Source organism: Pangasianodon hypophthalmus, chromosome 14 (genome assembly GCF_027358585.1).
Source record: "Pangasianodon hypophthalmus isolate fPanHyp1 chromosome 14, fPanHyp1.pri, whole genome shotgun sequence".
NCBI classification, from domain to species: domain Eukaryota; kingdom Metazoa; phylum Chordata; class Actinopteri; order Siluriformes; family Pangasiidae; genus Pangasianodon; species Pangasianodon hypophthalmus.
Window position 1 is genome coordinate 18,420,079 of NC_069723.1, and position 23,318 is coordinate 18,443,396.

The 23,318-nt window shown below is 37.9% G+C and overlaps 1 protein-coding gene across 1 annotated transcript; it reads right to left on the reverse strand.

Annotated features, from left to right (window-relative positions):
- Positions 1 to 1,473: 1,473 nt before the first annotated feature.
- Positions 1,474 to 22,874, reverse strand: ptbp2b (polypyrimidine tract binding protein 2b). The gene is made up of 14 exons (XM_034310633.2): positions 22,752 to 22,874; positions 21,052 to 21,082; positions 20,818 to 20,878; positions 19,878 to 20,050; positions 19,268 to 19,411; positions 16,110 to 16,271; positions 15,864 to 15,974; positions 14,449 to 14,647; positions 11,419 to 11,534; positions 6,112 to 6,145; positions 5,508 to 5,600; positions 5,050 to 5,266; positions 4,791 to 4,868; positions 1,474 to 3,748 (listed from the first exon to the last, which is right to left on the reverse strand). The coding sequence occupies exons 1-14, from the start codon at positions 22,757 to 22,759 to the stop codon at positions 3,619 to 3,621; spliced, it is 1,557 nt and encodes a 518-aa protein (XP_034166524.1). The 5' UTR covers positions 22,760 to 22,874; the 3' UTR covers positions 1,474 to 3,618.
- Between the last annotated feature and the right edge of the window lie 444 nt (positions 22,875 to 23,318).

Genomic DNA, 23,318 nt, shown 5'->3' on the forward strand with positions numbered 1-23,318 from the left:
TTCTGACCAGTGAGAGGACGAGCTGAGCTATGAGCAGACAGAACAATCAATCATCACTCTCAACAACAGGCAGTTGGAGCAAAAAGGCCTGAGAGAGAACAGACAGAAGTGTGAATTGAGCTCTGGGGGAAAGTAACCAAGGCCATGTACTTTATTACTGTACTTAAGTAGCTGCCTCAAGGATTTGAACTTTTCAGCCCCTCTGCATTTAAACAGGAATCAGTCTATTTATGTATCATGTTCAGCCCATATGTAAACCATTTCTATGGATATGATTGCTTTGTAATGCTGAATGCATGACAGATTATATAGACAGAGAGATCAAAAACTGCATTAATATTTCAGAAAGTCTTCATCAGAAATGAACTTTTAAACCCTATAAAAGCATGGGTTTTGTCCAACCAAACCAGCATAAACTTTCAATAATAATGTAAAAGTGTCAATATTTTATTGTATGGTTGTTCCCAATAATGTTTGTTACACTTAAAGAATGTGGATTATAATTGCACAGATAATACTAAACCTATACCAAACATAATTGCTGCTTGGTAATTATGTTGATCATTTGTCTAAATAAGTAAAACAAATAAACAAAAATAAATGAATGAATGAATGAATGCCACTGCTGCCTCATAGCTACAAGGTCCCATATTCAATCTTGAGCTCAAATTACTGTCTGTGTGGAGTTTCTGTCCACGTGGGTTCCTCCAGATTCTTCAGTTTCCTCCCAAAAAACATGCTATTAGGTAGATTGGCTAAGATAAATTGCTCCTAGGTATGAATGTGTGTGTGAATGCGTGCATGCGTGATGCTCTGTGATGGACTAGCATCCCTTCCAGGGTGTCTTCAGGCAGCAGTTAGAAAAAGTGCACGAGAGAAAACTTAAATATATACATTATATTACATTATATTTTCAGTTGTTTTGGGAATTCTGTAGTGGTAAAATAAACAGTATCAGAGAGGTGGTGGGAGCCGAACGGATATAAATGATAGAAGGGGGAAACGAGGGCATGGGTCACTACTGACTCGAGGTTGTATTGAAATTGCGCTGAATACACTTACATGCTCAAGCCAGAGATGAGAAAGTCTGTTCTGGTCGTAGGTGGAACCTAGTGAAATCCGAAAGTATGGCAATATTTTAAGTCAAGGTTTTTCCTAAGGTACCTATAAAATCAATCAGAATTTAAATTATTACACTCTCATAAAATCCACATTTACTGTAAGATCAACTCCTACCATTGGCATCCAGTGACCTCTCCATATTCAGTCACAGACAGTACAGTCCAAAACAGACCCCTGGACTAGCCTAGTAAAATTTAAATCGATTTAAAATAAATAAATAATTTAAAAATAATAATAATATAATAATAAAATAATAATAATAACAATAGAACCCTGCCTATGTTGTCCAGTGTGAGCAGAGAGAATCAAAGCAGGAGAAAGAGAGACAGCAGAGAGTCAGAGAGGTGAATATAGAGTGATAGGAGTTTATTGAGCATGCTACAGAAGGAGAAAGCACACAGGCACACAGGGAGCATACAGCATGAGCCTGGTAGAAAAAAAGAACTTTTAATCGCATCATTTCCAAATCACACTGAATTTGTGGATGTAAAAACACAACCCCTGTAGAAAATATACACAGCCCTTCCATGATTCGGAACCTCAGACCACAGATTCTTTTATCTTATAACATTGAGTACATCAACGAACGACCTCCCTAGCCTCCAAAACACGGCAAATATCATTGGAGAATTCACGCAAATGTTTTTCAATGTCCGGTATAAATCCTGAATTTTTTTTTGCACTGTTGAAATGAAAATCAATGCTGAATGAATTAGCTTAATACTGCATGCAGAAAAATAAGTAAAAAGGCACAGCAGCTTTGGTCCTAATGGTTATCTACACTACCAGTCAAAAGTATGAACAGTCTACATACGTTTTAATTTCCAAGTCATTTCCGTCTTATTTCCATTTAGAAGTTTGGAGAAGCAATGAGGAGCTCAGACTATTTGGTAAGTTTAAGAAAAGCTTTTTTGGGTGAAGCTTCTCATGAAGCTGGTTGAGAAGATGCCAAAATGAAGAAACCCAACTATAAGCAGGTAAATCCAAATATTTAACTGGTAGTGTAAATACAAGGGCTTGAACGCTTCACAATGACATCACAAAACTCAGCAAAGGTTTGCGGTGCAATCAGATTCAGTCAACAGCGAACAAAATGAGCACAATTCAAACAAATGGATCAAAATGAAATTACAGGATATTCAGAAAGTTTTTAAGAATTTAATTATTTGTTTTCAAGACCAGTGCCAAACTACAACAATGGGTGTCCAGTGCAAGTGTAAGGTCTGTGTAGGTAATGATCGCAGAAGGATCTGATCTGCTGAAGGATTTCAAAAGAGAGTGGCATTGCTTTAATTCATGCATTATTAGACCCTTCAACAAAACTGCTTAAGCTCTTCTGTGCATCATGAAACTATTTAAGGATAATGGGTTAGCTGTACAGTTAACAGAAGCTAATTAGCAAAGTGTTTGCAAGGTAAAATTAGTCAAGCGCATCATTGTTCCTTATTATTTAAAGGTTTAATCTTTAGATGTCTTCTTTAGGCCCACTTACTTCTAACAAACTTGATCATTCAGTTCATTGTCTTAATAAAACTATTTTATCATAAGAAAACAACCAGAGATCAGAAACAAAGAATTGGATTCCTACGTGCTCTTTAATTAGAGTTCGCTTCAAGGACAAGTTGCCTTGTTAGAGTTAATTGCGGTGTTCATAGTGATCAGTCAACATCTGATTACAAACATCATCATCTAACTAACAGACAACTGTCTGCTTTCACTAATGATCGCTAAAGATGACTCTGAATGGACCTCGGTCAAATGTACGCAACCGTTAGCTTGACCTCACTACTGCCAAGAGCCAGCAGTTAATTTTTAACAAAAAAAATCTTCTTTGAAGGGGAAAAAAAAAATAATAATTTTTTTTTTTCTTTCTCAAATGCATTACATACTACACTGCCCAAAGTGTGTGCTTGTGTGTATGTGTGTAAAGGGTCTCCAGCATTAAATTTTAAACTGCATTAAAAGTGTCAGGTCAAACAACAAATATACAAACAGAATGTGTGCTAGCAGGTGGCTGTTCATCAAATCATGTCACACGTATTCAGGTGATTCATAACTGAACGGTTTTAGGCTAAAACAAAAAAACAAGCCAATAAAAAACTGGCCTTAAAATGCTCCAGTGTGGTTTTGCAAAAGATAAATTACCACATTTAATATCCTACAGAACAGTAGGTCAGAGTGTCGGGGCAAGATCAGGGCTAACAAAAATGCCTTACCACAAACAAAGGAATGTGCCTACACTTCTATATCACCTGTAGAGGATGATGGGGGGGAAAAAAAAAAAAGATTATGCTGTTTTGTATAAGTAAGGCACATTTTGTTGTGGGAGCAACCAATGGATAACAGCAGGAATACAAATACTGAGAAAGAGAGAGCAATGGCGCCTGCGTGTTTCTAATATGGTCTTCAGGAATGACTGATCCAAATAACTCTAATATCGCTCAACACTCCATAGGGAGTAGGGGACAAGAAAGGGGTACAGGCTATACTGCCTGTTCAGATGGTGGATTTAGAGAAGGAGACTCGGAGACGATGGCCACGGCCCATATCATAGCTATGGAGGTCGATCAGGGCTTGAATGGCCTCCTCCACCGTCGCCATCTGCAGCAGGGCCATTTTGCGATCTCTGATGTGAAAAACAAAGACGTAGATGGTCAAATCAACAACACAAATTTGCAGAAAAATGCAGAAGTTCTAAATCGCTTCAGAAAAGTGCAGTTCTAAATCACAGTCTTGTTCTGGACATTTGACTATGATGTGTTTACTTTCATTCATCTGGCATACATTTACAAGGGTCCAATCGAGGTACAGAGCTCAAGGAGTCCTATTCCTCATTACATTGTTGCCGTATAGTAACCAGGTGATTCTCATTGCTTCTGATTGTTACAAGGGGCGGAACAGAACGCAAGTTCTGGGAAAGAGGTCATGTATGACAGCAGTATTTATTATAAATGCTGAGGCATATGTCACTGTAACACTGGTCTCAGAGTGAACACACAAGGTACACTATATGGCAAAAAATATGTGGACACCTGACCCTCACAGCCATATGTGGTTCTTCCCCCAAACTGTTGCCACAAAGTTGAAAGCACCCACAGGATGTCTTTATATGCTATAATATTAAGATTTCTCTTTACTGGAACTAAGTAGCCTAAACTTGTTTCAGCATGACAATGTCCCTGTGCACAAAGCAAGGTCCATGAAGACATGGTTTTCCAAGGTTAGAGTGGAAGAACTCGAGTGCCCTGAAAAGAAACCCTAACCTCAACCCCACTCAACACCTTTGGGATGAACTAGAATGCTGACTGCATCCCAGGAGTCCTCATCTAACATCAGCGCCTGACCGGGTAAAAAGCCACAGCACAGCTCCAAAATCTAGTGGAAAGCTAGATTCCCAGAAGACTGGAGGTTATTATAACAGCAAAGTGAGACTAAATCTGGAATGAGATGTTCAAAAATCATATGATGTGATATGGTCAGGTGTCCACACAATTTTGGCCATATAGTGTATCCAGATCATTCTTACCACTTCTGGCTCTGTGGCTCTTAGCTATATAAAGCATTTTATGTATTAGGAACATATGTATAATACATAGTAAAAATAGTGCAGTAGTAATGCAAGTTTTAAAAGGGGACATCTTCCTGTAATCGAAGCTGAAAGTTCTTACTGAAAGAACTTGAAGGCCTTCACTGTGCCTCCAGAGTTGGAGAAGAGAAGTCTCAGGTCCTCTTCATTCACCTTCTCACTGTGGAAAGACACAAATGTTCATGTTTGGCTCGATATTGATGGACACTGCATCCATGAACTTCCTGAAGAGGTAAAACCAAAGTGGCAATTCCAAGACACCCAGTCATATGCTACAGACTAGCTGAGTAGCTCTAAACTAGTTAATTATGCTCTAGGCCTGCTTCTGCTCTTCTACTCACGGGATGTTGGAGAGGTGGAGTGTGGCTGATGGAGGAAAGATGTTCTGGAAATTCTTTGACCCAGGCTTTTTGAAACGATGAAGGGGTGAATTGATGAAGTCTTTAGTGAGGCCCTGATCATCCAAGCCTTCTCGAGGAAGCTGCACTGTCTGGTGTTTGGAAAGGGTCACACGGATAATCTTCCCAAACATCTTCTGTCCATTCAGGTGGCTCATGGCTAGAGCAAAATGAAATGAAAAATATGCCATAATTTAAATGGGAAAACAGACTGAAATATGATGCCGATTTAAGAATGTTGTCTTACACATTGTTAGGGTGAGGCCTCAATGTGGCACTAGATATTCAGGAAGATTTCAAGCTTAAAGAAGGACTTTTCTGCTATATAAAATTATATCATCAAAAAATCTGTTGGTAATCAGTTCAGCCTTCTGGACCCCACTGCAGTTATTCGGCCCTACCTAACTGTGCCTGGTTTCCATCTGTCATCTGGATGAGGGCGCTGTCCTTCTTATTGTAGAGGATCTTGACTCGTTGCACATCCCCATACACACCTTCAGTTAGGAGGGAGGCAGATGGAGGTAGGAGGCAATGACGAGCGGAAGAGAGAAGTCAACCATGAAGGACAAGTTAGTGCTTTGCAGGCTGGAGCCTGGACACGAAGATTGCATCTTAAACAAAAGCAATCTATAGCATAGCGTGTTTATAGAGTAGAGAAAAAAATTCTGATACACCCTCCCATATAGAGGAGCTATGTGATATGGAAAAGTTAAAAAAACGAAAGCCTACATGCAAAATCATCAACCATGCATTACAATAAGCTGTACATGAGAAGAGACAGAGAGCAAGATAGAGACAGACTTCAAAAGGCCAAAACAGACCTGATTAAAATGTGAACAAAAATATAACTGATAAATTAAAAATGTGTCCTGAATTACAGATGTTCATAGTAACTAAATATAAAACAGACAAACTAAAGGATGTAAGAATATAAAAATAACCAAGAAGTAAATAAAATGAAATAATAAATTAAAAAAAGGAGGTAGATTGCCAACGATAACATACCGAAGAGGGTAAAGAGACTTTGGGGCGTAACCATCTTTAGAAGGAGAGAAGAGCAAGCAGCGTAAGACAGGAAGAGAGAAGAGTCGAGGTAGAGCGAAGATGAACAGATCATCCATAACGGAGGGTGGTTTCCCGCACGATGGTGAGGTGACCATGGAGCATGGGTCGGGGAGGTTAATTGGGACGGGGTTGGTCCGAGGAGGAACATTTGTTTTGTTTTGTTTTGTTTTGTTTGTGTGTGTGTTTTTTGTTCAGGCGCAAAGCATGAACAGGAATGGGGCAGGATTGGGGAGAAACAGGAGGTTTAGAGGAAAAGAGGTTGGAGAGGAGAAAAAGGGTTGGGAAGAGGAATAAAAGGGGAAGGGGTGAAAGCAAAATAAATAAATAAAATGGAGTTGAAGGGGAGGACAAAAAAATATATACAGGTCAGTACACAGGAAATGCAGGTCAAAAATGGCAGGGTTCTCTATTCTTTCCTCTGTTTTTTTTTTTTTTTTTCTTTTCTGCTCCCAAACTTCGCTGTACTTGTGCCAAATGTAGTCTCCAAAGACCAAACGTGGGTTAAGGCACTTCTGTTGTAGCCTTACCCAGGAATGGGAAAAGCGAGCGGGCATGCAGAGAATAGGGCAGATTGAGGAGATGAAGCTTTAGGTGAGTATGAAATACAGATAGCTTTGATTATAAAGCAATGCAAGCCTTTCTGTTTTTTTATTAGAGTGATAAGGCCATGCAGGAAATGGGCATGAAAACCACCTTGCAGAGTTATGGGCATCAAATAGAAACGTCACGTCATGTTTAAAAAACCACAGACCCACGGGAGTGTTTGGAAAAACAAAAACAATAAAAAAAACACATGATGGGAAAACACATTACTGGGAGATTTTATAGAGAAGTAGAAAGAGAAAGTGTGAGAGAGACAGAGAGAGAGAGAGAGAGAGAGAGAAAGACAGAGATGAGGCGTGGGGTGGGGTGTGGCTACCACATTTCATACCAACTCTGAATAACTTAGAGAGAGGCAGTGGAACGTCAGGAGAAGGAGAGAGGAGTTACAGCTTAGAGAGAAAAGACAGTTAGATATTACTTCAAGACAGAGCAGCAGAAAGAGCAATAGAGCAATAGAAAAGAGAAGAGAGACAGAGAGAGAGAGAGAGAGAGAGAGAGAGAGAGAGAGAGAGAGAGACAGGCACAGTGGTCAAAACTTGTACAGAATGCACAGAGAGAGACTGCAGAGACCCTCCATTTTGACGAGAAATTTATCAAGAAATGCTTTCAGTATATTTATGTGCAGAAAACATCTTCACACATCTATCACTTTGTTTATACCCAAAACATTAATCTAATTGTAAATATACTGAAATGACATTAAAATAACTCACTAAGGATGGTGGAGAATGTACAAACTGCTCACTGCACTTCATGTAACCAACAATAAATTACACACAAAAGATGAAAGTGCCACAAATATCAACTAATAACCCTTTTCAACCAGCAAAGAGTGCTGACGTCTAATCTGGAAACGTTCTCTTGATGCTTCAGAAGGGCTAGTTCGGTTTAGTTCCAGCACCAAAATGCTGCTTCTATGGAACCAAGAACCGGTGACATCAGGAGCTTGGGAACACCATCATTGTGTAACTGTAGGGCAGTGGTAGCTCTGTGGTTAAGGCACGTGCCTACTGATTGGAAGGTCCTGAGTTTAAATGCCAGCACCACTGTGAGCCCTTGAGCAAGGTCCTTAACCCTAACCTGCTCAGATGCAACCTGTCTCTGTTATAAGTTGCTCTGGATAAAAGCTTCAGCTTCGAGCTAAATTAAATACGACAGTGGTCAGAGCAATAAACAATTGTTTTACTAGCAACTACAACAACCTGAATAGTAGGTACTTTGTCAGTACTAATAAATCCACTGAGCACTTGGGCTGCACGACATGGACAAACATTCTATGCAATGGTAATATCAGATGTGATAAATTAAGACTAACAAAGGTGAATGTGTTGGGCTTGGTGTTATGCAGAACCTGAAAGTGAATGTTTTTGCTATTTTTGTTTTAAGTTTGTTAAGCAAAAAATGAACAATAATGCCAATATGTCTCTTGTTAAAGCAACTAATAGTACTATTGGGCAAAGTGCAAAATAAAAACATCAAGACCAAAACAGCATCATAAAGAGTATACATGGAGAACTTTTTTTTATTATTATTATTTCAACCCTGGCAACATGCAGCTAGGCCAAATCCCAAAAGATTTCCTGTTCACTACTTATGCGCTCTACCTAGAGTATATCAATGCTGCTGTACACACCATCTGAAATTTAGCCATGGGAAGAAAATGTAGCAGAAGAACAGCACTGAATATAACACACATTTGAGTAAGAGCAAAATGTATTCTCTATACTCTTACAAGAACAGTTTATTTTAAAAAGTTACTTATTTCATTTTAACTGAGTCACCGCTATTTGACACACATTCTCTCTGCTTGCTGTATTTAACCATTTGACCCTGCAACACCCATATATTAAAATCTAATAGCCAATAATAGTGTTTGGTTGTTCATAGCTGTTTTATCTCTGTGTTTCTACCCTAATAAATATCCTAATTCTTTTATCACAGCCTAAATAGCTAACACAGAATAAATAGCTAAGAGCAGTTGTTACATGCAAAATATTTACTTGACAATATCTCTGCCAATAGTCCACTTCCTTTCAATACATTTAGTACTGTTTGCCTTTTCTTTGTCTGACTATATAATCCCACAATCCAGGGTCATGCGGAAGAGGATGGGTTCCCTCGAGTCTGGTTCCTCTCACAGTTTCTTCCTTATGTCGTCTCTGATAGCCTTTTCTTGCCACAGCAAGCGCTCATTAGGGATCTAAATCAACATCTGGATTTCTGTAAAGCTGCTTTGTGATATTGTTGACTGAATCTCTGTGCTGTGCGTGGATCTTTGGAGTTCACTCATTTCAACGGATTCACGTTTACTACCTCCATTCCACTTGGCGTCTTTGCTCACTGCGCTGTACTGTCTTCGATTACTGTCTCTAGAGTCCATGCCTCTGAACTCATGCACACACATCATTTGCACTTAATGCTTTATATTCCGTTTAAACTGTTTTTGAAACCATTTACACATGTTACTTTGCACTTAACTGCTAACTTACCTCATTGTGTCTTTGCCATACACACTTAATGCTACTTGCTTTTCTGCATTTCTGGTTAGATGCTAACTGCATTTCACTGGCTTTGTACTTGTACTCTGCTCAATGACAAAGTTGAATCCAGTGTAATCTAATCTAAACCGATGTGAGGCTGCTCAGAATTTAAAGTTGTCTACCATTTCTAAACAGCACAGCTAACAACATGGCTGTTTTTCTTAAAACCTCGGTGAAATCCAAAAACCTGAAATACTGATATTTGCTGTGCTCTTTAAGGACGGAATATCAGCTTGCAGGCTGAGTAGCTTCTCGGTTGATATTTGCGGCACCTTTTTCACCTCGTCATAATTACAGAGCGTTTTGTCATCATTCATCACTGGCGTCAATATTATATCCAATACAATTTAGCTGTAGTTGAGCAAATGTTTAAGAAACCATTTGGTTTGTGAGCAGTGACACGATAGACAAATGCACTTATGAGGACGCAGGACGTTCTACTATCTTTCAACATCAAGTTCAACTCAATAGGCACATCAATACTGCATTTTGTGCACAAGTGCAAAAGGTCAAAAGAGCAAACAATTGAACAACGGAAACAAACTACTGAAATGCAAATAGTCACCGATCAAAAACAGGGTGGTCATGTGGTGGTTTAACCTTTAAAAAAAATAGTTTGGCCAAAATGCATATGTATTGGCCAAATGTATTCATTTAGCCAAGTTTTTATCCTTTTTTTTGTACTGGAGGGATAAGGATAATGATGCTAAGACAGGAGGGCTGTTTTGGTGTCACGGTTTCAGGGTTAGTCATGGTGTAGGATCAGATGGTTACCTCGCCATTGACTTTTTCAGAACACTGATTAAAAAGCATTTGTGTCTGTCACTGTCAATTTTTTTTGCCCAATCCTCCAGTGCTTCCTTACTCCAGTGGTTCTTGTCCCTTTTCTGTCCAGCGTTGACTCCCCAAAAACAACCACCTTCTCCTCACGAGTCCCCCTAAATCATACTACCTCTGCTGCCCGTCCTAGCACATTATCAACTTAATCAAATGCATAGAATGATAGACTACACTAGGTTATCATACTGCAGAAAATCTTAAACAGTACCACCCCTACAAAACAGTTGAGGATTCTATAAAGTGCATGCCTAATTCATCTCACATGCATCAATCCCCTTTGTTAAGTTGTGCAGTATCTCAAACAGACTTGCTTATGAGGTTTGCGTGGGACTGTTATTTAATCTCGCTCCGGCCAGCTCCTGCAGGAATTCTGACCAATCCTGTACGCTTCTGCAGTTACTATTTTTGTTTGTACCAACCCGCAATATTTTCGAATGAACTTAGATGGTTCTATTTCCCAAAAAAACAAACAATTGTTTCAAACCAGGATAAAGCAGTTACTAATTGCATTAAATGCATAGCACCACACGAGCATTCAGTATCCTGTGTTAATCAGTGTGGCCTTCCTCTAGCAGCAGCTCTCCTGAAGCTGGAATGACTTTCTTCCTCAGCATATAATTTGATGTCACTCTGCATAAACATCAGACTCGGGTAGGAGGTGTTGCACAATGTTTGGAGGTGGAATTGTACATTAGAAGTAATCTGGAAGATAATACAGTTCCAGGTTGATTTGCTTATATACTGTATATATTTAAAACAGACTGTTCTGCTATTTAATGAAACCTTATGTACAAATGTGTTGCTCAGTTGCACTATGTACACTGAAGGGCACGCAGGTTACACAATGCCAATACAAAACTACTGTTTTATGTCTTGGAATATAATTTGAGTATATTATTTTAATTTAATATACTGCTGTTACGCTGCATGATTTGGTCCATATATAGGCTGCTCTTAAGACCTTCTCATTAGATCTTTTCTTCTTTTAACCCCAATTTATTATTATAAAACCTATCATTAAGAAATTCCAAAAAGCTGTACAAAAAAAATACCACAAGCGTAATTCTGTATAAACATGATGCTGAAACATTGTAGAATATCCTCTGAACTAAAAAAAATGATCCTTGGCAGATGATGACTGAACACAGAGAAAGTGTAGAACCAGAGTCTGCTGGAGGCCTGACTGAACACATGACTGAGAACAGAAAGAGCAGGTAGAGGTGTGAGAGAATGTGTGTGGGTGTGTTGGGTGGGATAAACTGACCTCATCATTGAGATTGCTGGCTAGAAGCACTGCACCAGCCGCCGAGTGTCCTGACAGAGCGACTCGCCCAGCTGCTGCCGCTGCCGCGGCCGCCGCACTTAGAGGACTGATTGACCCTACAGAGAGCAAGAGAATGTGTGTGTGTGTGTGTGTGTGTGAGTGAGAGAGTGAGAGAGAGAGAGAGAGAGGGAGAGAGAGACAGAAAGGAGATACGGCCAGAAAAAGAGAAATAAATAAAGAGAGGAAAGAGAGTAAAAAGGAAATGAGGGAGAGAAAGAATGAAAGCGAGTTAAATGTCAATCAAACATTCATTCCCAGCAACCCCTCTGACCAAACTGCATCTAACGTACACACACCAGTCCGGTCATTTTCACACAGAAGACAAACACATCGGCTTTGCACTTCCTGCTTTAGCTGTGTAAATCAGTTTCTCCAGCTTACATTTCACCTCCAATTGTCGCTCTCTGTCTGAGAAACATCTCTGTGCAAATTCCTCCTATACAAGCCACAGTACAGAAACTTAGCCTCACTGTACCTGTCCACACGCAAATTTACTGCGCTGCAACCCATTTTCTTCAATGAGAAGTTCTGCCAGATCTGTGCGCCACATAACAGTTGCTGCATTGTGTTATCTGAGCATTATTACAAAGTAAATCATATTTAAAAAGTTGATGCATGTTATGACAGTAAAAACTGTAAAAACACACAATGCTTATTTGATATAACACAAAATAAAAATGGCAAACAGTGCATCAATTTGTATATTCCCCAATGATATGTCCAATGCAGTTTAATATTTTTTTAATGTCTATATCTACAACTATAGAGGGACAAATAAAGGTGATGAAGAAGCAACCACATTTCTAAGTAGACAAATACCCTTCCTGCTGTACCTTTTGAGTAGTGACAACTCTGCCAGCACTGAGAGCTTTTCTTCCAAAAGAAGAAACCACCACAGAAATAATGTTAAGAAAAGATAAACCCTAGCAAAAGGATGCTTGGTGTCTCCTCAGAGAGAGAAGCATGCAATAACTTAAAATATCAAAAATAAGCGCCTTTAAAAAAAACCACTGTCCTTATGTTGCCTTTATCATGTTATCATGCTTTAACCCATAAACACAATGCCTAGGACCTCTGAGTGCTGATTACAGCTTATTGCATATATAGATGGGAATAGTGTTATTTTATTCATACAATAATAGCTTGATGCATCCTAAATAGAAATAATATTCTTATATTTTATATTTATATTTTATAAAATGTTACCACAGTGATATTTATAAACATTTTGGCCTTTATGATTTCAGAAGCTCAAAAATCTGGACCTACAAGTGACAACAGTGGTGGTCACAACAACAGCAACTGTCACCAGGGACAACAACCTACATCAGTTACCAGAAACTAGCATTATTTCTCCTTTTTTTTTTTTTAAGCAGATCTGAGTGGACAAAACAGTGAAGTTGTCCTGGGAGGAAATGGGAAATAAAAAGGTAGTTATCATCATTGTTTTTGGTTGACCTGAGAAGTGGTAAACATGTACACACTTGTTATTTCATTCACATCAATATGACGTTAATATGAGTGATCAGCAATATCAGCAGGAATATAATACAAGTCATGTATCAGTGCAACACGAATATCAATAATAAATATACAAGACTGAATCCAAATATGAGCTGCAGTGAGAGGATCTTTACTGCACTCCCACTGAATGTTTTGGACACCTACTAGTTTCAGTGAACCAAGATGAATCAACTAAACACCAATTTAAAGTTTCTGTTGTCTCCTCAACACAAAAATACCACATCAATAGATGCCAAATAAGAATGTAGAAGAAAAAGAATAGCTACAGGCTTTTTGCACTTGCTGTTTTCTTCTTTTCTTTTCAAAAACAAAACAAAATTTTTTTTTAGAAAAATAGCCTCATTTGTTTGGGCCATGGTTCTGTGTTTGTCCTGTATAAGTTTTTATGCATTTAAGTTAAAATTAATGTTTACACAGGTTGAGAAACAATGTTTGCCACAAACAGTGACTGCATGTAAAGTGTGTTTATGAAAGACTAATATAATATATTTTAGATAATGGCTAATTAGGACTGAATAATGGCTGGTTCATATCAGAGGATAACAAATTAAACATTCTAAAATCAGAAACTTTTTCAGATGGCCAGACACAGGCAACACTGTAGGCTAAAACATTCATACAAAAATGGGTTACATGCAGCAAATTGCATGTACAATAATAACGCTATAAATTAAATTCACATATATTCTGTAAATGGATTATGCAACACACATCTAGCCTATTTCCAGATTTCCAAGCCCAGTAATTTACCTCTTTATACTCATTTAATGATATTTCACCAGCTGTAGTAATTTCGGCCTACAAGTATATTTAAAAACCGTGAAAATCATGTATGAGCGTCAAAAACCTTTTTTTTTTATATATTACACTGTTTATTGCAAATAGGTGTCACAAAAGTGTATGATTATTTCATTTTCACTTTCATGCCAACCTTTGATCTTACTCACATTGTAATTTTATATATTTTTAATTCTCTGAACAGCTTTTTGATCCTCTCAGTTATACACTCATTTGACTCAACCTCACCATCAAGTGCACTATAGCTTTTCCAAAATGTTCACCCTCTATAAATCTACAAAACTACAACGTTGGAGTTAAAGTGAAAAGGCAGGACATTTTATGGCATTAATTAGACATGCTTGGATTTCCAGCTTTTTAAATACTGCAGACAGGTCCGGGCTCAACGCTGCTAAAATCGACATTTCCCAGGTTAGTTTCAGAGAAGGGTAACTGATTTTCATTTTGTGACACTTCTATCTGGAACAGAAAAATCTGCACTTTTATATATCTTCACTTATGCTATCAGGTCTAACCACGGTGAAGTATTTTCATAAGCAAAATTTATTTTAACTATTACCTTCTTTTGGATGGCCAATTCTGATTATAAAGGTTGTGTCCAATAAACAAGGCTCACAGCCCTACACTGGATGAGTGTACAAGTCTTACCCAGTAGGGATGTGGAGTCCTTGCCAAGTGCAGCGGCCATCGCTGGATCTACAGAAGGCTGACCGTCTGCTGCAGGCAGCTCGGGTCTTGTGTAATCTCGACTCTTATCGTTGTTGTACTTCACATTTAAGTTGACGAGCTTGGAGAAGTCGATGCGCAGCGTGCAGCACGAGTTATAGATGTTCTGTCCATCCAAAGACTAAAGACAATGATAAAGAGGTGTTAGAACAAATTACATCATTAAGCAAGCTAGATAATTATGCATTGAGGGAGCAAAATTGTTTCACTATATTCCTGTAATGTCTTTAGTAAAGCATTATAAACTTATAATATAATCATAATAATATAATCAGTGTTCAATATTGAAAATGATACTGACCCAGCTTTATTAAATGATAAGTCTGTATCACAGAGACTTAACACCACTGCCTCACCTCAATCAATCTGTTCCTTTCGTTCAATCCTCTCTTTTTTGCATACCTGTATTGCTGAATGTAAATGTGATTACAGATTTGGATCCTTCTCTAAACTGAATGCCTAGGTCATTTATGTTTGTTTTCCATCATCATTCAATATCCATGTAAGTGTTTTGTCTTTTCACAGGGTTTTTGCATCATCATTATTCATGCAACCATAAAAGGAAACCCTACAGCATGTGAGACCCCCTGAATGAAGTAAAACATGCTTCAATTACACTTATTCTATGAACGTATGGAATCATTTCCCCCTTAGATTTTATTCTGTCACTTTGAGCTTTTCATTCATACTTTTGGATTTTCACCAACTGTTACTATAACAGAGATGCTAAATCCAAGCAGGAAGAGAGATTCTGAGAAGAAAACCAAATTTTACCCCACCACATAGCATACGCTGGAGAATAAGACAGCAATTATTTTTAGATGTGCACAAAGCAACACTAACAAAAATGTCCAGTGGGACTGCTACTTAATAATAAGCAGCTCCTCCATTTGGTTTCTGTCGGCTCAGAAGTCCATTTGGCTCACAAAAAGTTTACCTAGATAAAGTTGGCAGGAAGTAAAAGTAACCGCTATGTGCCTTTCATGTCCTGCATCCTTTAGCTTTTAGAGAATCAGCTTTCCAGCTGGGTGAATTATACTGTCATTTAATCTGTCCGCAGATTTAGCTGAAAAGGCAAAAAACATCGTTTTTCAGGTGGCTCCCATGTCGCCATAGCGAGGGGGTCACAAATCATAAAACATTGCAACTAAGCACAGGCCTGTCGGAGGTACCTATGCCTCGTTTAAAACATCCACTTGATTTTAAACATGTGGAGGTTTTAATCTTCTGGTTCCTAAACTATGAATGGTCATTGGTTTTAGGTGATTGGATGAGCAAAGTGTCAAATGCACACTTATTTCACAAAAGGATTGTTTTTGTCCTGTCAGCTCACTCACCAGTTTGGCCTGTTGAGCATTTACAGGATCGCTGAATTGCAGCAGCGCTTGGAATTGATTATTTTTGGTGAATGTGATAATCTTCATCACTGTCCCGAACTTGGAGAAGATCTAAAATGGAAAAGATGCACAAGCAAAGCATCAGTGTTTACTCCGTGATTTTTGCCTGCCCTGGATATACTTAAAGTGTATTAAAAAAAAATTTAAAAAAAATAAAACTAATCGGAGGTGTGGAAAAGCTCTGACCTGCTGCAGGACGTCCAGTGTTACCGGGTAGAACATGTTATCGATGATGATGCGCAGGACTGGACTTGGCGGTGGTATTAACACACTCTCTCCTGCTGAGTCTGAGCTTGGAGAACCTCCCTCCTGAACAGCACACACTGCCTGCAGAACGGCCTGGGCACGCTAATCACATGGAGAGGACAAAAAATTTAACGAAAAGAAAAAAACAGACAACGCAAAAACTAAATCAAATTCAAGCTCATACCCATCATTCTCACACAACCAGGAAAAAAGAGACTGTAAAATGAAAGGCATTCGGTCCCTGCTGAACACCAAAGTTTACAAAAATAAAATATAATCATGCAAAAAAATAAACATAAGATGCTGTATACAGACAGCCTACTGGATACAAGATATCTGTCCCATGCATTTTTCATGTCTTCAACTGAACTGTCACTACTCCTTATGGAACAGTAAGCAACATTTGTGCAACCGTTGAGTCACACCAAAAGACATCAGTTATCTGTTTTGTCAAGGGCTTTTAAATTATATCAGTTCCTTCTTTTCCCTGATATTTTACTACTTTTACATTTGTTCTTACACTAATGTGAGACATATATTTATTTGAATTGTATATATTGCCTTGTGTCATCAGATATTTATTTAAACATATTTATTAGACTTACTTGGTTTGAACAGTTGCCTCATGAATGTACAAAACACTTGTGTTACCGTTTTAATAAACTTGAAGTAAAACTAAAAAAGATTTATAAGCACAAGATCAGTGCTAATTCAGCAATACTCTGTTAAGCAGTGCTCAGACTAAATCGAATAAAATTTGCCTCACAATAATAGTAAACATTACTTAAAGCAGGAGTGTATAGCTCTATTTCTGGAGGGGTAGACCCCAGTATAGACCTGGGACGATTGAAGATTGTTTCCAGCTATAGCAATGGCTATCAAGCCAGCCAATTTAAAGGTCTGTAGGAAAACGTGGCGTCTGCAACTTTAAGATCGACAAAAATAAAGTGTGTTGTATCCCGTTCTATATGTTTCCTTTTTCCTCTTTTGTATTATTTATGAACCTTAATAACCTGTTGTCTGACTTTGGAGTAGAGCAATAAAACATCTTTCTCTGATGTATCTTAGCTTCCCTTGCCTGTACTGCCGAACATGTAAAGCCATGAAGGTCTTCACTCACGAAACATGAACAGAGATTAAATTTTTTTTTAATTTTGACACAAAATGTTGATTAATCAGGGCAACTTCAATATACATTTGCATTTGGCAAATGCTCCTATCCAGAGTGAATTACATTTATCTCATTTACACAACTGAGCAGTTGAGGGTTGCTCAAGGGGCCAGCAGTGGCAGCTTGGCAGTTCTGGGATTTGAACTCATGACCTTCCAATCAGAAGTCCAGTGTCTTAACCACTGAGCTACAAGAAGTCAATAAGTATCTCCACTGCTGTTCACCAGAAAGCACACACTTGTGTAGTTTAGAATGAGCTTAGTTACAGCTACTAAATTGTTATGTTTATTTGATTTCAGTTTTGTGAGCGTTCCTGACCTCGTTAAGGGGAATTAAGCCAAAAAACGCCTGACTAAATACTATTGCTAGCAATTGCAGCTACATCTGTCTCGTAACCAGCTTCCAGTATTTTCCCACTGTAATGATGTAACATGTACACAACACATGTTACATATATCAAGCCACACCCCCTTCTTTCCCCTCCTCAGAGCCACAGGCAATATTATCATCAGTCAGCGATCTTTAGGGGGCACAACAGGATCGCATATCACACATGCTCTCACAAGCCTAGTCCAGTACATTTTTGTAGTAAACTGGTTAGTTTGGTCAGGGGTGTGTGTGTGTGTCTTTAAACATCTGGTTTAAAATGGGCGAGCTGGCACCCACAGCAGTGCGAAGGCTGGTGGTATACTTTAAATGACGCAAGATGGAGCTGTTAATATACTTAAAAAGAGCACAGTCTTTCTAGAACACTCTGTACTGTTGGGGGCGCGGAGTGGCTTTGAGAGGTCTGTGAGCTGAGCAGACTTAAGAACATCACAGCGTTGCCAGGTCAGTTTTGCCACAGACTACTGGAGAACTGCTGCCAAAGGAAACTATTTTTAATGCCGCCTCATTAAAGTGTATTGCATGACATTACTTTTAACTATTATAGCGCATTTTGCAATAGCAGTCATGGTGTTAAACTTTAACAAAGAGTCATACAGGGTTTGAAAGGGGCATGTTTGGAGTAGTGACGGCAGTTGAAGAGGCACAAACGCCACAGAGTGAAATGGTGGTTGTAGTGTTGCTTTACAAAAGACAGAAAAGGAATTAGGGTATCCGATTTATTCTTTAACATATTTTGTGCTGTTGCTTCCCACAAGAATATATGCAAACAGCAGAAGCAGATATCAAACCGTTGCAGTGACGCAAGCAATCAAGGGATATTTAGATCGCAGATAGGAGGAGGTCTCAGAAGAAAAAGATGAACTGCAACCACTCGAAAGACAATGTCTTTTTAATTTGAATTACACTACCAGCTTATGACTACCGATTGCTTAATAAGGAAATACCCAGCAATGGTGGGTACTAGCAGGGTGGAAAGAAATGGAACAACCAACAAGCGGTGTACATCAGGTTTCTAGCTGTTTTCACCCTCATGTGAGTGGGAGGTCAGGAAAAAAGATTATGAGATGAGAAGAGATGGAACATAGTCAGTGTGAGCAATACCTAATTAGCAGTTCTTCCTTTATGTGGGTTTTTCCCAGAAAAAAAGAGGAAAAACAACCACATCTCATTCTATTCATCATACCTTTCAAGCAAGCCTTTTTCCACAGAGTAATTTTATTTGCATCTGACCACTGCTGGCTTGTAAAAGCCTAAGCGAGAAGATTAAGAGTTGAAATAGAAGTCAATTGGTTTGATTGTTCTAAAAACATCTCAGTGCTTAAATTACTAAAAGCTTATCTTTTTTTTTTTTTTTTTTAAATGGGCATGGTCAGAGGAGTGTGCAAGCGTGGGATGGGGGGAGAAAAAAAAAAAAAAAAAGTCCTGCATACAGTTTTGTTAAACTTCCCAGAATTCAAACCTTATGTCCTTTCGCAACTGAAAGTTTAGATCTCAAGTTGGTGGATTAGAAGCACGCTGAAATGACTGGTTTGCTAACCTGATTCAGTGCACTGTCCGTTTTGAGCTCTTTGTGGTTGGAGTACTGGATACACACAGGAACATTTCGCACTTGAGGGGTCACTGCTGTGTAGTAGTTCACCATGGTGATCGCTGCTTCCTCTGTCCCAAGCTCCAAAAATGCCTGCAGAGAATAAATATTTAATAGTAAATATGCTGAGCAAAAGTACTGAGTGCTCAAATCAACTGTACAGACAGACTCATCTGGTACACACAAAAAAAAAAAAAAAAAAAAAGGAGAGAGAGATATTCTCTGTTTTAATACTTTCAGTAGGTAGGTCATAATTTCAAAATATTGTTTCTATCCATTTGGAAGGCAGAATTAAGGAACTTTTAATACCTTCCAAGGTACAAACAGAGTTAAACACACAGTGACTATTTTAAAATAAATAACGCTATAATTAACAATAAATGACAAGCTTGGCTTTTTTTAAATTATATTATTATTTATTATTCTAAGCTATTTAATCAGCACATTATAATGTACATCAATTCCTTTAAAATAAATTATTAATTAATTATTAAATAAAACTGTTCCGTTTATTAAAAAAAAAAAAAAAAAAAAAATTCTGATTCTTCTGTTCTCACACCTGATTTTTGCCTTTCAGCATCAGGATATTGGTGACTTTCCCAAAGGGCAGGCCCAGGGCGATGACTTCTGTCTCAGAAACCTCGTTCGGAAGTTTACGGATGTGAATGACTCTAGAGGGAGGGTTGTCCATGCCGTCCTCCACTCTGAGTTTTTTGCTGTCACTTCCATTAGCTGTGAAATACACAAATTCAGGTCCGTCATCATCCTGCATTAAAGGCAAGACTTTGTTAAACTATGGGCTCTACCCACACATTACAGTATGGAACTTCTCACCTTCACTTTTAATAAAGTGGTGTATCAGTGTTTATGTCTTCAGTGGTTCATTGTATGTACAAGCTAAGTTAGAGTGTTTGTTGACAGCCAGCAAATTGGAGACAGTGACTCAATTTTGGTTCTGATAAATCCATGATATTATAAAAATTTATAGCTTGCTTCAAAGAATGCATCATATCCGGAAATGCCGTCTAGTGAATGTCATTTTTAAATATTCTGAATGTACATAAGATATGTAGCGAAAGTTGTATTTAAATATTCTGGGTGTATTTAAAGGGCGTGAGCAATGCCACTCATGCTGCCACAGCTTTTACACATGCAAGCAACATCAATTATAAACCAGGGTCCTCTACTCTGTGTTGGTCCACATGTGTTTCCTATAACAACACAACACTTCCCACTAGACTGTTAAGAAAGAGCAAGGAATATTCCTTTGGTTTTTAGTCACTTACCTTACACAAACATATGTTACTGCCACAATAAAATGTTCAAATATTACAGTAGTCCTATATTATAAATCTGGAATTTAAAAAAAAAAGTAGGGTGGTCAAGGATTGGGGTCGCAGAAATTCATAATGTCAGATTGGGGTCATTTGCCCAAAACATTTAGTAACCCCTGTATTAAAACTGATTGTTACTCTACATAGATTGCTTTTTACACTTACCCTTAACTGAAGTGTTCGGACTGCTGTAAAGGCTGCCAGAAAGCAAATCATCTGAACTTCTCTGAAAAATCAAGAGGCCAAATTAAAAGAAATGTTATTATCGTATGCATGTATTAAAGACATTGTATTTTACTAAAAATATAATTAAAATGTAATCCATTAACCATTACAATATGTACCTTCAGGTATTTATACAAATAGTCACTAAAAAAAATGAGTAACACGGTAGCTTACCTTTACACCAACTGCAACATCACTAGCAATGCTGAAGAGAAAACAAAGAAAAAAAAAAAGATTTTATGGATATATGGTCACGATTGTTTGTCCATCCATCTGCATTACGACTGCGTCTTTCAGCAAAACAGGAGGCTAGAATTAAACTGTGTACTATAATGAAGGAATAAAGATTATAAAAACTGATAACATGAATTAACGGTTAACGTTTCCTATCGGTTTAGCAAGTTAACTTGCTGACCAGTTAAAGGGTCAGGCTGAAAGATGAATAAATTAGTTACGAAAAAACCAGGGTAAAGTCATGGATAGGGCAAAATCCCAAACAGCTTTCCACTCACTATACACTCACCAGCCACTTTAATAGGAACACATGTGGCTTTGCTTTTTCATGCAGATAGCCAATCAGCCAATCGTAGCAGTAGTGCAATGCTATATATATTTAAATATACACACACACATTATATATATATATATATATATATATATATATATATATATATATATATATATATATATATATATATACCTACAGTAACTTTGAGCACTTTTGAGTATTTCAGAAACACCACCACCTGCTCTTTTTCCAATCTTCATCTGTCCATTTTTCAGTGAGTCTGTGCCCACTGTATTCTCATATTCTTGCATTTTGCTGACAGGAGGGGAACCTGATGTGGTTTTGTGCTGTTGTAGCTCATGCACCTCAAGATTCAGAGATGCTTTTCTGCTCACCATGGTTGTAAAGAGTGATTATTTGAGTTACTTAGTTTGTAATAAAATAAGAGAGACATTTCCACCTACAGACCTGATTCTCGCTGGATGTTTTTTTTTTTGTTTGTTTGTTTGCACCATTCTCTGTAAACTCTAGATACTTTTCTGTGTGAAAATCCCAGGATATCCCAGGAGTTTCTGAAATACCCAAACCAGCCTGTCTGAAACGAACAACCATGCCGCAGTCAAAATCACTGAAATCACATTTTTCCCCCAATCTGATGTTTAATGTGAACATTAACTGAAGTGCTTGATTTGTATCTCCATGATTTTATGCACTGAGCTGCTGCCACATGAATGACTGATCAGATAAGTGCATGAATGAGGAGTACAGGTGTCCCTATTAAAGTGGCCAGTGAGTATACAGTGTAACAACACTAATGTTATATGGCTGAGCAAGAAGCCAACTGGGAATGAACCATTATTTTATGTATAGTTATCACCAACAGGATAACAGGATACCCTGGTATCTAGGTTAAAACTAATTTTGATATATTCTTTAGTAATATTTGAGAATATTATAACTTATATCAGGTTCAGTATCTTCAGAGTGAAGCCTGTTTCTAACAAAGAACCCCAGCTGAGGGAAACTAATCAATACCAATTCTCAAAATGATTTTATGGTAGTTAACTCTCTAGCCTAATTTAACTGATACATCAAAATGTGTAATATATTTTGACAAAATACATTTATTATGCGAGAATCTAATAAAGTGAACACAGCTGCAGCTTGAATCCTGAAACAAAGTACAAGGCGGCTAAATGCTAGCAAAGCCTATTTAGTGCTAACAGCGCGAGCTGAGCTAACCCTAGCTAAGCTAAGCTAAGCTAAGCTAAAGCGCAGACTATCTTGTGTTTCATTTATTTTTTTAACCGAAATTAAACAGCAGAAACAGTTTATTTTCGACATTCGCACAACATTTCGCACTCACCCGTCCATTGCCGGAAAAAGAGGCTGTTTTCCACCTTTAAACCTGGCTGTTGGTGAGCTTACACGCAAAATGGTGGCGAGGCTGCAGGTTGTGTATTAGTGTTTGTGTAGTACAGTGTGTGTGTGTGTGTGTGTGTGCGCACATGTTGTACATAGACTTGGGTTGCCAGGTCTAGGTTTAATTTCACCCTTCAGAAAACGTCAAATTCTGCTCTTTTAAACAATAGACACAGCTTTTAAATTGTCGCCTTGTTGTTGTTTGGATAGTTGTAATATAATAATTACATGTATTTTAATAAAATGTAAATAAATAAATGATGTATTAACACTAAATGAGGTGGTACACCTCCTTCTCAACACTAGCCCTAAAACATTACTCTGTATTCCATCTTATAGTATAGATATACAGTGTAGCCCATCTTATAGTCTTAATTCTTCTATTATTTATTATGACAATAATATCTAACATTTTATGAGACCATTTTAGACTATTTTAGGGAACTGGTGTTTTTTTTTTTTTTTTTTTTTTTTTTTTTTAATACCGTAATACTAAGTATGTAACTGAATA